General features: G+C 42.2%; 1 long non-coding RNA gene and 1 gene segment (V, D, J or C); both read left to right on the top strand.

Annotated features, from left to right (window-relative positions):
• Positions 1–4,599: 4,599 nt before the first annotated feature.
• Positions 4,600–7,543, top strand: LOC149449382 (uncharacterized). Its single transcript, XR_016315406.1, has 2 exons — positions 4,600–4,723; positions 7,120–7,543. It is a non-coding gene; the product is annotated as an uncharacterized LOC149449382 (long non-coding RNA).
• A 3,982-nt stretch (positions 7,544–11,525) lies between these two features.
• On the top strand, positions 11,526–16,290 carry LOC149449381 (T cell receptor beta variable 14-like). The segment is given in 3 exon segments: positions 11,526–11,563; positions 14,123–14,181; positions 15,977–16,290. Coding segments are annotated over 3 exon segments (411 nt in total).
• The last annotated feature ends 1,432 nt before the right edge of the window (positions 16,291–17,722 follow it).

The following is a 17,722-nucleotide window of genomic DNA, read 5'->3' as shown; positions in this document are numbered from 1 at the left end:
CACTACTCCTTTTGAAAATTACCAATGAAGAAATCTAGAAACTGGAGGAATGGTTTAACAATGGGAAACTCTTTTTGAAAGATAAATAGTGCATTTTATATACAACTATATAGATCAGTTGGGAGCTATGCCTATAACAGTGTTAAATTCACAGAACATGGATTCTTCCCAGCAACCCTCAGAAAGAGAGATAGAGTTCACACACCTTGTCAAATGTCGTATGCGGAAGTTACAAAAGTAGTGACTGTCCATACCCCAAGCATGCAGTGGTCAGGACTGGATAGCAGAAGGTAGAGGCCAGGGGCGGACTGACCACTGGAAAACTCGGGCACTGCCCGAGGGCCCGGGGTCAGTAGGGGGCCCCATGAGATACCCCTGGTACCTTTTTCATATGATTTTGTGAGTTTGGGCAAGGACACAGGGGCCCCATGATCCCCTATTGCCCCTGGAAGAGGCCGAATTTGTTATCCAAGCAAGGGTCAGAGCAGGCAGCAATCAGCAGCATATCTGGTATCCAGGCTAAAGTCAGAGCACAAGCAGGGGCGGTCTGACAATTTAGCTACTCGGGCACTGCCCGAGGGCCCAGGGTCAGTAGGGGGCCCCATGAGATGCCCCTGGTACCTTTCATAGGCTTTTTTGGGTGTGGTTTGAGTGTGGGCGCAGACACAGGGTTCCCCATGATTTCCTTTTGCCCGGGGGCCGCATAAGTTGTCAGTCTACCCCTGAGCACAAGACAAACAGTACCATATCTGGTATTCAGACTAGGGTCAATCACTATAGTAATCCGTATCCAGACAAAGGTCATGCAAGGGGTCAAGCAACACTAGCCTAACAAGGATAGGTATGGGTACAGGAGCAAGAATGATATCACAAACCCAAAGCCCTTGTTCAAAAAGAGCGCCATAGCACTCCAGCCAATCAGGACAGAGATGACTGAGTGATACGAGCCTACCACTGCCTAGCAAAGCGAGTTGATGCCAAAAGAGGGAGTGCCGCCAATGGCCAGTGGGAGTGCTGATGCCTGCAGGCCACGGGGAGAGAGTGATGTGCTATGGAGAGGCAGCAACTGTTCTCCTAATTTAATATACAGTAGGGGAGAGTTAGAAAACCCTCCCCTAGTATATCTCCCTCTTACCCCTTTCTAGAGAAAAGGGGTTCTTACATCCCTGAAACATTGAGTTTTCCAACCTCCCCTCTTTTCACCAGGGTCTGGCTCAGCTATCCTTTTCTGGTACAATATTTTTTTATTGAAAAGATAAGAACATGACAGAATATGAATGCAAAAGAGATAAATTACATGCAGGGGACAAAAAAAAACAATGCGATAAGGGGAGCTCAGGGTGGTTAGATACAGTCATGACCAAAAATATTGGCACCCCTGCATTTCTGTCAGATAATGCACCACTTAACCCAGAACATTGTTGGATATACACATGTTTAGGCATTCTTATGTTTATTTTCTTTGTATGCATTGGTATGAAACAAAAAATTGGAGAAACAAAAAGCCAAATCTGACACATTCCATGTAAAACCCCAAAAATGGACTGGAAAAAGTTATTGGCACCCTCAATTTAACATTTGGTAGCACACCCCTGGGAAATAATAACTGAAATCAATCAGTTCAGTACTCTCCAGCACTTTGTCTGAAACCATTTCTGGGTGCTTTTTGACATGTGCTTTGGGTCATTGTCCTGCTGTAAGACCCAAGACCTCTGACGGAGACCCAACTTTTTGACACCGGGCCCTACATTGCACCCCAGAATTCTTTGGTAGTCTTCAGATTTCATAATGTCATGCACACGGTCAAGACATCCAGTGCCTGAAGCAACCCTATAACATCAGTGACCCTCCACCATGTTTGACTGTAGGGACTGTATTCTTTTCTTTCAAAGACTTCATTTCTTGTTTTGAAAACAGTAGAATGATGGGCTTTATCAAAAAGCTGTAATTTTGTTTCGTTTGTCTACAGCACATTTACCAAAAGGATTTTGGCTTCCTCAGTAAGTTTTGGCAAATTCCAATCTGGCTTTTATGTTTCTGTGCAGTGAGGTCCTCCTGGGTCTCCTACCGCAGTATCCCTTTTCATTCAGATGGCTTCGTATAGTGCGAGTGGACACAGTTGTACCCTGTGCCTGGAGTTCAGCTTGAATTTTGTCTGGAAGATAATCAAGGTTCTTTAGCCACCAATCCTTTGTTGCAATCTTTGATCAATTTTTCTCTTTCGTCTATGTCCAGGGAGATTAGCTACAGTGCCATGGGCTGTAAGCTTCTTGAAAATGTTGTACACAGTGGACATAGGAACAATAAGATCTGTTAATTGATACAGGTGAGTTTAATTACAAATTACAGGAGCATCACAAACTTGGAATGCAATTATTTCTTACAATTTTGAAAAGGTGCCAAAAGTTTTGTGCAGTCCATTTTTGGGGTTTTGATTGGAATATGTCATATTTGCTTTTTTGTTTCTCCACTTTTTTTGTGTCATACCAACACAAACAAGAGAAATAAGCATGAGAATGCCTAAATATTTATACTTGCAACTATTTTCTGGGTGAAGTTGTGCATTATCTGACAGAAATGCAGGGGTGCCAATATTTCTGGCCATGACTGCAGGTTTTAAAATGTAAAAAGATATAATCCAACCAGGGGCGGACCGACCATTTGGAAACTCGGGCACTGCCCGAGGGCCCGGGGTCAGTAGGGGGCCCCATGAGATGCCCCTGGTACCTTTTTCATAGGCTTTTTTAAGTTTGAGCAAGGACACAGGGGCCCCATGATCCCCTATTGCCCGGGGGCCCCATGAGTTGTCAGTCCGCCCCTGCTCATGGGGCCCCCTACTGATCCTGTGCCCTCGGGCAGTGCCCGAGTTTCCAAATGGTCAGTCCGCCCCTGTGTGTGCCCACAATTTTTTAAACCTGTTCTACTTGTGTGAATGCATAAGATGTTGAAAAATGATCATTCCTGATGGATTTTTTACTGCTAAGCGCACTGAAGAAAAAGCGGGAGTAAAATAAGCCCCACTGTTGCAGCTGTAGTAACCCCCAACAGGGACGCCAGTGGATGCAGTAATAACCACCTCCATGGGCGTCAGTAGCAGAAAAAGCCCCTGTGCTTTGATGCCAGTCTTCACATTACCAATCCTCATCATTGGTGCCAATTTCCACAATAATAACCCCCCGTGTCAATTTCTGCCAGAAATAACTCCCAGCATTAGTGCACAATAGTAACCGCCAGCATTAGGGCCAGTTTGTACATCAATTACCATCAGTATTGGTGCCAGTTTAAGCAATAATAACCCCCAGCGTTGGTGCCAGTTTAAGCAATAATAACCCCCAGTATTGGTGCCAGTTTGTGCAGTAATAAGTCCCAGAATTGGTGTCAGTTTACAAAGTAATATACACCAGCATTGGTCCCAGTTATGTAGTAATACGCCCCAGCATTGGTGCCAGTTTAGGCAATATTAACCCCCAGTATTGGTGCCATTTTACGTAATAATAACATATACCTTGTTGGTCAGTGGAGTTATGCTATGTAAAACCCCTTCACGGGTAACCCCTTAACTCCTACCAGAGGGTGCTTTCAGCAGCCAGGGTCTCACTCCCGCAATCAAGCCATCACCTGAGGCTGATTGCAGGAGGTGTGTTTAAGCAGGACCAGGCCTGCAATCAGTGCCATGGTGTTTGTTTTTCATGAGCCCCTGTACCTGGTATCCTGTGAATCTTCTGTTGCCGACCTCTGCATTGTTCCTGACCCTGCTGACCGTCTCCCGTTTAACCCCTGGCTTGCCTGACCATCCTTCTGCCTGATCCTCTGTACCGCGCTGCCCGTGAGTTACTGAACCCGGCTTGTGACCCTGACCATTCTCAGCCTGCTCCTCCAGTACCTCGCTGCCCGCACGTTGCTGACCTGGCCTGCCTGACTACGCCTTATGCTACCCAGACGATCCATCCATCTCACATGGATCTGTCCCTGTTACCAGGTCTGCCAGCCTCTTCGCGTCAGGCTCCTTTCCCCGCACACCTCTGACGACGCTCTCTACCATTGCCGGACATACTCAGGGGTCGCGACCTGGTCTCAGTCTGCTCCAAGTCCATCCCCACCATCAGGGGCCCTGGTGAATAAGCAGATTGGGACTTAGACCCCGCGCCCTGAGGAACCCCATGCTGTGGACTGCTAGAGATGCCGCCAGGCAGTGCTTAACAGTGCCAAACGGCCTGCCTGACCATTCCACCTCTCCAGCCCTGTGTTCCTGCACATTTCTGGTCATACCCGGATCCCTAACAATCAGGCTCACTGCATATAAACCAATCAGCTTCTAACCTCAGCTTGTTCAATTAAGCTTTGGCGATAAAGCCTGGAAGCTGACTGGTTTCTATGCAGACATGAGCCTGATTTTGCACTCTCCATTTTTAGTAAATAACCCCCACTATGTACACTTAAAGCCGCATAGAAAAAGACAAGCACTTGCCCAATCTATAGAGGAATTACATCAAGAAACCATGTGGGGGCAGCACTGACTGCAATATAGAAAATCAGACTGTAGTGTAAAAAAGGGATACAACCATTTCCCCAAGTAGCATAACCATACAGACTTAGTGTGACAACTCTGAAGCAGCGGTATCACCATGTACCGTATACTTTGGCTTTCCGTCTGCTGCATATTACCATCTTGTAAGTACTAAATCCAGGAATGAACATTATAACCCGGTTACCAAAAGCTATGGTGAGTTAGCAAAAAATCATTGATTGAATATTCAAGAGAAATAATTAAAACTCTACCAAACAGAAAGCAGACACTTTTCAGCAGGCCAAGTATGAATGCACGGTAATTAACACTCTTGCCTTGGAGTACAGTCTGTGGAAATGGTTCTTTTCCTATATATTGAATGTGCTGGTGTTATATCAGTAGAAATTATTAGAAATTTTTTGTAACTTAGGGAAAAGATGGACATATAGGGAGAGAAAGTATCCTACCTATTCCAATGTGATAGAACACAGACACCATTTTAACATATATACAGTTTAGTTAATATTGACAGCTGCACAAAAAGTTATTCTTAATTAATATTTTATATACATTATAAATACAATATATATTTGTTCATATGAATGTATTGGAAAATAGAATACCAAGCTATGGAACTTTTTTTTTTTAACCTCAGAATTTATTTAGAATTTTTCCCTGTAATAGACAGAAACAATTGAGTACTGTTCGTGATATTTTTATTTGCACTAACATACAATTTTGAGGACAAGCTTTTGGGGAATGTCACCTTCTTCAAGGTCCAAGCAGTACTATACTTCCCTGTAATTGAAAAATTCCACTTTAATCCGAAATAATACATTTATTGGTTCTAGACTTAGATTGTTAGCTCCCAGGATCAGGCCCTCCTATCCCTCTTGTATTGAACTGTATTGTTGCTGTATTGTCTCCCGTTATATTGTAGAGCGCTGAGCAAACTGTTGGCGCGATATAAATCCTGTATAATAATAATATATAAATCCTGTATAATAATAATAATATAAATCCTGTATAATAATAATAATAATATATAAATCCTGTATAATAATAATAATATAAATCCTGTATTATAATAATAATAATATATAAATCCTGTATTATAATAATATATAAAACCTGTATAATAATAATATAAATCCTGTATAACAATAATAATATAAATCCTGTATAATAATAATATATAAATCCTGTATAATAATATATAAATCCTGTATAACAATAATAATATAAATCCTGTATAACAATAATAATATAAATCCTGTATAATAATAATATATAAATCCTGTATAATAATAATAATAATAATAATATAAATCCTGTATAATAATAATAATATAAATCCTGTATAATAATAATAATGATATATAAATCCCGTATAATAATAATAATAATAATAATAATAGACTTTTTTGTGTACTGAACAAGCAGTCTTCAGCAGACACCTCTAGAATGCTGTTACTGTGAGGAAGCTTTAGATAATGGCCAGGAGGATTTGGAGTGGACCTTTCTTTAATTAAAACAATTTTCAGCAGCTAATCCTAAAATTCTATAGTGCTTGAAGGTGCAAGTCTATGGGGAGCTGTCCATCAACAATGTAAATCAGTCTTTCTTAAATGTTTTTACATGGAGGAACCCTTGAATTAAGTTGCATGTCTCAGGAAACCCCTACTAATCATTATTACATCTACAGCTTAAGGGATATTACTGTGAACAGGTCGTTGTGGATATACATTTTAATAATAACTGAAAGGAAAAATAATGGGGCATACTTGGACTCATTTGGTGGCAGAACGGTCTATACAACAAAATTATTTTCAGAAATAATAATTAAATGACACACATAATAACAATGGCCAGAAAAAGACAAACCGTGAATCTTGTAATGCTCCCAATACAATAATGGTCAGGGAAAAGTAAATCTTACATTGGAGGTCAGTGGGAAGAATGCCCCTTACATTGGTGGTCAGTATGAAGATTGACCTTACATTGGAGATCAGTGGGATGAATGCTCCTTACATTGGTGGTCAGTGGGAAGGATGTCCCTTACATTGGAGGTCAGGGGAAAGAATGTCCTTACATTGGTGGTCAGTGGGAAGAATGCCCCTTACATTGGTGGTCAGTGGGAAGAATGTCCCTTACATTGGAGATCAGTGGGACGAATGCCCCTTACACTGGTGATCAGTAGCAAGAATGATCTTTACATTGGTGGTCAGTTGGAAGAAAGTCTCTTACATTGGAGGTCAGTGGAAAGAATGCCCCTTACATTGGTGTTGAGTAGAAAGAATACCCATTACATTGGTGGTCAGTAGGAAGAATACTCCTTACATTGGAGATCAGTGGGAAGAATACTTTTTACATTGGTGGTCAGTGGAAATAATGCTTCTTACATTGGTGGTCAGTGAGAAGAAGACCCCTTACAGATCATTGGTGTTAGTGGTAATTTATCTGGAAGGCAGAAATTGCTCAGTCTTCAAGGAACCCCTACTGCAGGAGGAATCCTCAGGTTACACTGGACTCTGGTTGGGAAAGGCTGATCTAAAGAGATACATGTTTTAACAGCTGATAACAAGTGTTCTACGGCTTCTATATCTTCCCAGGTCTTGCTCAGAAACTGACCATCTCCCAGAGTCCTCTTTTTATTATGAATCAAGTTGGCCAGGAGGTTCTGATGAACTGTGAACAAAAGACCACAAACCACGACTGGATGTATTGGTACCACCAAGTGAAAGGACAGGGTCCACAGCTCATTGCTTATATGGGCAAATATGAACAAGAGCCCACCTATGAGGGGAACTACAAAAATGTCTATGAGATGGGAAAGAAGGAAGACCAGCACAGGTACCTGAAGATCAAGTCCCTGGAAGCTCAGAATGAAGGAGTTTATTACTGTGCATCCAGTGCTGCACGGTGACTGAAAACAGCCTGGAGCCTTTGATCTTACCTCATCCACCAGTCCTCATCAGGGAAACACACAGCACTACTCTTACTAAGGAAATAAAAGTAATAACTGATAACTCTAAATGTTCCTTAAATACTGTTTCACACGGGGCCGATTCCGTAATTGAAATAGTTTGTTTTGGTCATCTTGGCCCATACAAACTATTTAAAGTCATACTAAAACTGGAAATCTACTTTAACTTTTACACAATTCACAGAAGGCATCAACTATCTCACATGAAACACTGACAATGTGCCTCTATTGAGGTACCCCAGCACCTACCCTCCTCACCCCTAGTCCAGTCATCCAGTGCTCCACTTACTGTTGTCCTGCTGGGCATCCCATGGTCCTCTCCTCCGGAATGGTGAGAAGTGCACAGTATTAGCAGCAGGTAAGTAGATCAGAGGGATCTGGAGATTAGGGAAGGTGGATCACAGCACTCCCAGAAGCAGGAATGCACTTTGTGTATTTCTCCATCCGTCTCCTACACAGAGAGCCATCCAAGAGTTGTTAGAGCAGATGTGATGTGTAGAGGCTGATCCTAGTAGCGAGGATGCTGTCCAGGTCAGTTGCGCACGCCGTAGCAATCGATGACACCACTTGTGATACCTCAGATGGTTTGTTGGCGTTTTCTGCAATTTTAATTCCTTTTTAACACCACCCCTGACGAGAAAGGCTGCTCAAATCTATCAAAAGAAACATTTTGGCTTTAGATATACTTTAATATTTACACACCAGTATACGTAAAAGCCGGGCTCCAGGTCAGGAGTGGACTGACAACTCAAAGGGCCCCCGGGCAATAGGGGATCATGGGGCTCCTGTGTCCTCTCCCAAACCCAAAAAAGCCTATGAAAAAGCCAATGAAAGGTGCCAGGGGCATCTTCATGGGGCCCCCTACTGAGCTAGGGCCCTCAGGCAGAGTGCTCAAATGGTCAGTCCGCCCCTGCTCCAGGTATGTTATGTATTATATACTTATGGGGTTGAGATTGTGAAATCTCCGCCTTTCCTCTTTACCTCATCCAATCAGAGACTGCCTTGCATACATTAAAAATACAAGGCATTTTCTGAATGGCAGCAGTGCTGAGTGAGCGACTCCCTGCAGTCAGTGTGCAGTGGGAAAGCCGCTCGGTATGGGACCTGGAGGACCGCAGCTATTGTTGTGGTAGTGCTGACTACTACAGTGATTGTCAGCTTCTCCAGCAGGCCCTCAGGCAGTGGTGTATTTAGGTTTTGTGCTGCCCTAGGCAACACAAAAATCAGAGCCCCACCCGGCGGAGAGAGCCTGACACCAACCAACAGCAGACCCCCATGAAGGGAGCCTGATAGTGACCAACAACACCCCTGCCCCCCCCCCCCACCTGAGAGAACCTTCCACTAACACCCACTCAGCCCTTCTCCCAGCAACAGAGAGAAAGACTCACCTTCACAGCTACAGATGTCCCCAGGAATGAGGGTCGGGCTCTGCATACACCAATAAGCATCCCGCAGCCTCTTTCGGATCCCACCTGGACCCCATGCCACATATGTCCCTTCTTCCTGGGGAGGTGCTGTCCCCCTGAAAAATGCCGCCCTAGGCAATTGCCTTGTTTGCCTTGTTGTAAATATGCCTCTGCCCTCAGGTATGAGATATACTTACTTACATTGGTCCAAACTAGACCAATGTAAGCATACATACCTAACTAACCAAAGTCCAAACAACTAACCTAAGTCCAAACAACTAACCTAAGTCCAAACAAATCCAAAATGTCCGGCGCCATAGTCTGTTTTGTTGATTTCAGAAACCTTGGTGAAAATCAAGGGAGCATCCACAGCTGCTTTGGGTAAACCACTGGAACATAGAGGCAGGCAAACAAGACAACCGGTGTGGGCGTCCTGGGGCTGGCGATCGTGTACACCGGAAGTGACACTCCGAATGTAGTCAATGCCTGTGCCCAGGGACACTGGAAGAAGCTGCACTGGAGACAGTCTCCAGCCTCTACATTATGGATCCAATATGGCAGGGATGTTGCTATGTTTTGAGTGCATGCGCTTTATCAACTCCTGCAACGTATTTGCAGCCAATTCCTTTCTACACACACTCTAATGATGGCTGCATGCCACTTCTCAGGGCAGGGTTCCTTATGGTGACAACAGTGTATGTTGGCACAACAGATTTTTGTCTTCACTGGGAGCCTTTGTGACAGGGGGACAGTGTAGGAGCAAAAACAGGGACACCTGGGGCCTGTGATACGCCGGGAGCCAAGGTCACCTGAGGCATGTTGTACAAGGGGGTTCACTTGCACAATTTGGGGGGTGACTCCCTTTCGTCGACCACCACCAGCTCCAGAACCAATCAGTTTTGCACCAGTAAATAGTACTTTACACTGAAAGTCACTGCAACTCTCCTTCTCAGATATCGGCCGTCACCTTCACTTCATTCCACCTTCCCTATAGTAGAACATCACACAAGGGCTTCTGGATACAAAAACACTTCTTTACTTGTAAGGCTCCACGCACACGGGGTGTTTTGATAATGCTGGTAACGTTAGCTGTGTTCGAAAAATCGGTCCGTACATGATGGCAGGGTGGATTTGATTTAAATCAAACTGATTTAAATCACGATTTAAATCACTAGTCAGTAAGGCTTGATTTAAATCCTAGTTTTCTACATAAAGACTAATTCTTGCTGGTATAACTTTAATATACAAGTAGATGAAGATTTTTAGAATAACAACTTTTCATATTAGTTTTTTTATCCCCAGTTTAATAGGTTAATCATTCATATTTGGACAACTTTTCTGTTGTACTTAGGAAGGAGAAAAATAATCATTACCTTAATAATAACAATTTAAATAGATTTATTCATCTGAAACAATAACATTCCAGCATATGTGATTTGCTTAAACATCCATGTTTGTTAATTAATTTGGCTAAACAAAATATATATATTTTAAGAAACTTAGACTGTCAGCCCCTTCCTCCTCACACTTAGTTTCACTTTCTTCTTGTGCAGATCTATTCCACTCCAAACAATCAGAAAAATATTGTTTCTATTCTATTCACTGAACTTCTTGAAACTCAGCACTGAAGGGGTTGATTCTGTATTCATAGGTTTGTAGAAGTTAGGATGAAGGTCTTTTTCTTAACTCTGTTCATGTTATAACATTTTTGCTGTGAAGAAGAGGCATGTGATCTCCGCTGAGTCAAATTCAGTTTTGAGAACTGCAAAAGTAAACCAATCATCTGTGATAATATCTTGTAGGCAGAGAAACTGCCCAATAATCTTACAGAAACCTCTGGAAGAGCATGACATTGTGAATGGATTCATGGAATTTATTTACCAAAAAAAATTAAACATATACAGCCTTATTCTACATAATTAAAAAATTAATCATTATTTCATGATGGAATAACCTTTGGATGGTAATATATTTTCCTCAAAAAGCATTTTATTTTAAAAAATCCGATTTAAATCAAAAAAATCCAATTTAAATCAAAAAAATCCGTTTAAAATAAAAAAAATTTGATTTAAATAAAAAAAAATCTGATTTAAATCAAAAAAATCTGATTTAAATAAAAAAAATCCGATTTTTTTGATTTTTTTAAAAAAATCATTGATTTTTATGCACCCTGCATGATGGCAATATTAAAAAAGAAGCTAAATCCTCCTGCGCTCTTATGTAGGGCAGAAACAATATATAGATATACAATGTAAAAATAAAATTAAAATAAAAAGACAGCAGCTAGCATCTTACCCTATACCACATAGGTCTAAAATCATAAAACACATATAAATGATGCAGCGCTAATCCAAATATAAAAACAATGTACTAAATAAATAGGTATATAGGTATAAATAAATCTAATAAGTAGACCAATAAATAATCACACAACACACGTGCCCTCAATCCACATGGGGATATAATCAAACGTGACCCCCAGGTGTCCTATAAAGGACACAATGAAAATTCAAATGTGAGTCCCTGCTATGAGATCAGACATAGACACCAGGTGAAAACATATCATATAGACATATAAAGTGTAAAAACAAGTCCATAAATGGTGTGATCTTCTTATTCATGCACGATGTGGATGTCCAAGCACCCTCCTTGTGAACCCAAAAGGTATGGCTGCAATCATAGATCATGTGCAAGGTATACTGCATGAAGAGAAAGCATAGATAGAATCCAAAAATGGTGCCATTTTTGGATTCTATCTATACTTTCTCTTCATGCAGTATACCTTGCACATTGGATTTTACCTGCACTACAGCTGTATACCTCGCTCATTGGATTCTACCTTGATAGATTCAAGCTTCATCTATGTGAGTGCGCTTTTGATACTTTAATATATGCCATTAAACAGTAATACACTATGAGATTGTGTTCTCTCTCTGTTCTATGGGCATATGATCTATGATACCTATGTGAGTGCTAAGCGGCCTAGTGATTGATCCGGTGGAGTGATGGTGGCTTTACCATTAGCCGCCCGGCCAATGGCCGTTTGGCGGCTTCAAAAGTGCTTCTGCACTCCGGGTGCACGCCATTTGGCGTGCTCCTGCACATGCGCAGTTTGCGCTAATGCAGAGCCGCGCAGTTTGCGCTAATGCAGAGCCTTGCAGCGGCGCGATCTGTCACCGGCCGTGTACCTCGGACACGGCCGATGACAGATCTGAGTACCGGCCCCCGTTGCAGGTACCATGTGACCTGCTGTGACCAATCACAGCAGGTCACATGACAGTTGTATACAATGGATGGCTTCCTTCATGATGCCATCCATTGTATACTAGTGCCTAGCTGTGAATGGTCACAGCTAATCACATGCACATGTCATGTGATTAGCTGTGACCAAATCACAGCTAAGCACAAAAAAAAAAACCTGAATGAATCGATGTCATTCAGGTAAATGCTTGCTTATAGCAAAGTAATTCTTTGCTATAAGCAAATTGTGTAAAAAAAAAAAAAATACTGATCACTTCCCCAAAGTAGTACAATGTTACTATGGTAACATTGTACTACTTTGGTCATAGTAAAATCTGAAAAAAAAATCTTAAATTTTTTTTTAAAAAATGTAATAAAAAATTAAAAATAATAAAAAAAAAATATATATATATATATATTTTTTTTTTTTTTCATACTGTCACCAGTCAGTGTCCCTGTTCACCGCCATGCCAGTTATATGATGACGCTGTACTGCACTGGTGACAGTATGTAAAAAAAAAATAGTGAAAATAATTTTTTTAATTTTTTCATTTTCCGAAAAATTATGGCAAAAAAAATACAACTTCAAAAAACTCGCCATGCCTCTTATGAAGTACGTCGGACTGTCTACTCTGCAAAAAGGGGTCATTTGGGGGATATCTGTACTGTTCTGACATTTGGGGGATATCTGTACTATTCTGACATTCTTGGACCTCAAGAAATTAGATTGGCTGTCAGTACTTCAGGAATGATCAATAATCAGATCTATACCATAGTTTGTGAACTCTATAACTTTCCTACAAACTAAATAATACATCCTAATTTGGGTTATTTTCACCAAAGACATGTAGCAGAATACATCTCGGCCTAAATTTATGAAGAACAATTATTTATTTGTAAACTTTTATAACAGAAACAAAGAAAAACGTGTTTTTTTTTCAACATTTTTGGTCTTTTTTTGTTAATTTAGCAAAAAATAAAAACCCCGGCGGTGATTAAATACCACCAAAAGAAAGCTCTAGTTGTGTGAAGATAATGATAAAATTTTAGTTTGGGTACAATGTTGTATGACCGCGCAATTGTCATTCAAAGTGTGAGAGCGCTGAAACGTGAAAAATGGCCTGGGCAGGAAGGTGTAAAATTGCCCGGTATTGAAATGGTTAAATACCTGTGACTAAAGGGGTACCTTGAGGATCCAGAGGAGTGGTGTATTTGCTTTGTGGCCCTGCAGGGTCATGATGTGGAGGTGAGAGGCCATTGCAGCCATACCTTTTGGGTTCACAAGGAGGGTGCTTGGACATCCACATCGTGCATGAATAAGATCACCACACCATTTATGGACTTGTTTTTACACTTTATATGTCTATATGATATGTTTTCACCTGGTGTCTATGTCTGATCTCATAGCAGGGACTCACATTTGAATTTTCATTGTGTCCTTTATAGGACGCCTGGGGGTCACGTTTGATTATATCCCCATGTGGATTGAGGGCACGTGTGTTGTGTGATTATTTATTGGTCTACTTAATAGATTTATTTATACCTATTTACCTATTTATTTAATATATTGTTTTTATATTTGGATTAGCGCTGCATCATTTATATGTGTTTTATGATGGCAATATTGTTTGCTCTCACGACTGCGTGTTTGTTTTTTTCAAAAATGCTGAATGGTTTTTCGTCTAGTGTACGCCTAGCATAAGTTGCAAAACTGTGTTCAAGCATTAAGACTTGTTTACCTTCAGGCAATGAAACAATAGATTCCAACAGTTTTATTTTGCCTGATAATAATTTTAAAGAAACCATATAACATATTTATATATATTATACACAGTAGCTGTTCTTAAAGGATTTCAGGGTTTGCGGATGCCGACAATGTCTAATTATATAAAACAATCCAGCAGCCAATCATGGGATTTGCAGTTCAGTTTGCTGGTCATGTGACTTCCTGGCCCTACAATTACTTTCTGTCTGTTTCCGAAGCAGCATTGTGAAGATGTTCCTTCTGCAGAGGATCCTCATCTGCCTGGCTATCCCACCTTGTAAGCAGAGAAGGAGGGCTACTGGGTAACAAAAGGGTTGACCTGCCGAAAGCTAAGGCCGGGTTTATAGCTGTGCGATTCGCCAGCAAACGTGAGTTGCTGTGCATTTTAAGGATCATAATCATGCGTTGGGGTAGGACAGCACCAGGGGCGGACTGACCATTTGGAAACTCGGGCACTGCCCGAGGGCCCGGGGTCAGTAGGGGGCCCCATGAGATGCCCTTGGTACCTTTTTCATAGGCTTTTTTGAGTTTGGGCAAGGACACAGGGGCCCCATGATCCCCTATTGCCCGGGGGCCCCATGAGTTGTCAGTCCACCCCTGAACAGCACATTCATTTCAAGAGCTGCCTACTGCATCTAAATTGCAGCAAAAAAGTTCATAGCCTTTTTTTTTTTAAATTTCACCGCACCAGAATGCAGGGTAATAAGTTACAGTGTGCTGTAGTGTGATGCAATGTACTTGCGATGGATAGATGTCATTAGGAAATAATGGCATTGCAGCGCACAGTATAGTGTAACATCCCATCTTGTACAATGCAGGAATGCTCATGGGGATGCACACATTCCCATAGCTCAGAGATCTCAATGGAGACACCATTATTATTCCTGACTTCTCCATAATATATCATTTACTAAAGATATATTTGCTGGAGGGGGAACCTTTGCAATGGTAGGTAGATAGGTGGAGATAGGTAGATAGGTGGAGATAGGTAGATAGGTGGAGATATGTAGATAGGTGGAGATATGTAGATAGGTGGAGATATGTAGATAGGTGGAGATATGTAGATAGGTAGAGATAGGTAGATAGGTGGAGATAGGTAGATAGGTGGAGATAGGTAGATGGGTGGATAGGTAGATATGCGGAGATAGGTAGATAGGTGGGGATAGGTAGATAGGTGGAGATAGGTAGATGGGTGGATAGGTAGATAGGCGGAGATAGGTAGATAGGTGGGGATAGGTAGAGATAGGTAGATAGGTAGAGATAGGTAGTTGGTGGAGATAGGTAGATAGGTGGAGATAGGTAGATGGGTTGAGCTGAGGAAGAAGTGAAGAGGCTTGTTGGGCAGTGTACCTGATTACCCCCGGTTCACATATCCGCATTCCTGCGGTCCACGTTTTGCATGGGCACGAGAGCCCATTCATTTGAATGAACTCCCGTGCCCCGTGACACGCAGAGAAGAAGTCCCTGCACTTCTTCTGAAAACGCAGCCTGCACAAGAACCTCGGCTCCCAGTACGGTTGCGTTTTCCAGTGCGGGCAGCGTGCCATTAGAATTAATGGTACCCGCCCGTGGGTACCATTCCTCTGTGCAGGTGGTGCGGCTGCACGGATTTGTGTGCGGATTCGCAGAGGCACCACCTGCACATATGTAAGAAGAAGTCAAGTGATTTGGCCATCTAGTTACATAGTTAGTCTGGCTGAAAAAAGACAAAAGTCCATCCAGTTCAACCATAGAAAAAAAAAAAGTTATAGTCCTACACCCACAGAGGAAGGGAAAAAAACCCAGCAAAGCACGATCCAATTTGCTCCTGCAGGGGAAACAATTCCTTCCTGATTCCCTGAGAGGCAATCAGATATTCCCTGGATCAACTTTCCCTATAAATGTTAGTATCCAGTTATATTCTGTGTATCTAAGAAATAATCCAGGACTTTTTTGAAGCAATCCACTGAGCTGGCCAGAACCACTTTGTGGAAGGCTTGATCATTTAATGCCAACATATGGGGATAGCTGATTGTATTTTTAAAAATAAAGTTAGCCATGGATAAAGAAACTCTGTGAATGTCTCTCTGCAGGTCTGGCTCAAACAACTATCGATCAAAGCCCCCCACTTATCGTAGGGAAAACCAATGTCAAGGCTGAACTTCACTGCAAACAAGTGACCACAAGCCATGACTACATGTACTGGTACCACCAAGGAGCCAGCCGTGAGCTGAAGTTCATCGCTCATAGTTTTAAGGGACAGGAGCCCACCTATGATGACAGCTACAAGGATGAGTCGGTCTATACGGTGGTTGGCAAAGGAGAGAAGGAGACGTATCTGAAGATCGAGTCATTAACAGCCCAGAATGAAGGAGTTTATTACTGTGCATCCAGTGCTGCACGGTGACTGAAGGCAATGTGCAGCCTTTGATCTAACCTCACCCACTAATCTCAATGAGAACACAAAGGGGTTGATTTACTAAAGGCAAATAGACTGTGCACTCTGCAAGTGCAGTTGCTCCAGAGCTTAGTAAATACGGTGAAGCTTCACTTTGCAAAGACTACCCAATCACATGCAAGGAAAATAAAAAAAACAGTATTTTTACTTGCACGCTATTGGATGATGGAAGTCAGCAAAGCTTCCCCTCATTCACTAAGCTCTGGAGCAACTGCCCTTGCAAAGTGCACAGTCTATTTGCCTTAGTAAATATCCCCCAAAATCTGCTCACACTGACTGAATTCAGATCTATCCATATATTTTTTTATTAATTTATTTATTTCAGGTACTTATATAGCGCCATCAATTTACACAGCGCTTTACATATATATTGTACATTCACATCAGTCCCTAACCCTCAAGGGGCGTACAATCTAAGGTCCCTAACCCTCAAGGGGTGTACAATCTAAGGTCCCTAACCCTCAAGGGGTGTACAATCTAAGGTCCCTAACCCTCAAGGGGCGTACAATCTAAGGTCCCTAACTCACATTCATACCTACACATACTAGGGACAATTTAGACAGGAGCCAATTAACCTACCAGCATGTCTTTGGAGTGTGGGAGGAAACCAGACTACCTAGAGGAAACCCACGCAGGCACAGGGAGAACATGCAAACTCCAGGCAGGTGGTGCCATGGCTGGGATTTGAACCAATGACCCGAGTACTGCCAGGTGGAAGTGCTAACCAGTTAGCCACTGTGTTGCCCCAATTATTATATATATTAATATATTAACCGCATTTAAATAACTATGAAATATAGTCAACAGAACGTATAGAACTACTCACACCTTTTACTGACCCTGGAGGAGTCTAATGTACCAGCCACCATTAGAAATTGTGGGGCTCCATATAGCCTACTTGACAGGCCAACCTGCCTGAGAGTCCTTGCCTTATTGCCCATGTACTGTAATCCTGACATCCGCAGCTCCCAGTAATTAAAGTTGAACAAAAGGCAACATTTTGAATAAGGGGGGATTATAACCCCATCAGTTTTTTGCCATATCCCATTGGGGAGATTTCCCTTCACTTCCTGTCCCATAGCCAAAACAGGAAATCCCTCCAAATTAGAGGAAAAATCCCCCCTAGGTCACCAGAACTAGTGTCCCTATTGGAAGATTTCCCCTCTGTCACTGTTCTGGTGATGTCCCAGGTCCAAGTGCTGTCATATGGGGGTGTAGGGAAAGGCCCAGGGGCGGACTGACCATTTGGAAACTCGGGCACTGCTCGAGGGCCCGGGGTTAGTAGGGGGCCCCATGAGATGCCCCTGGTACCTTATTCATAGGCTTTTTTGAGTTTGGGCAAGGACACAGGGGCCCCATGATCCCCTATTGCCCGGGGGCC

The sequence above is a fragment of the Staurois parvus genome, unplaced genomic scaffold, assembly GCF_062004578.1.
Source record: "Staurois parvus isolate SC_StPar_1 unplaced genomic scaffold, SC_StPar_1.0 ptg000621l, whole genome shotgun sequence".
NCBI classification, from domain to species: Eukaryota; Metazoa; Chordata; class Amphibia; order Anura; family Ranidae; genus Staurois; species Staurois parvus.
Note: the sequence above shows the minus strand (reverse complement) of the source record. Positions and strands in the feature narration are given on the sequence as shown.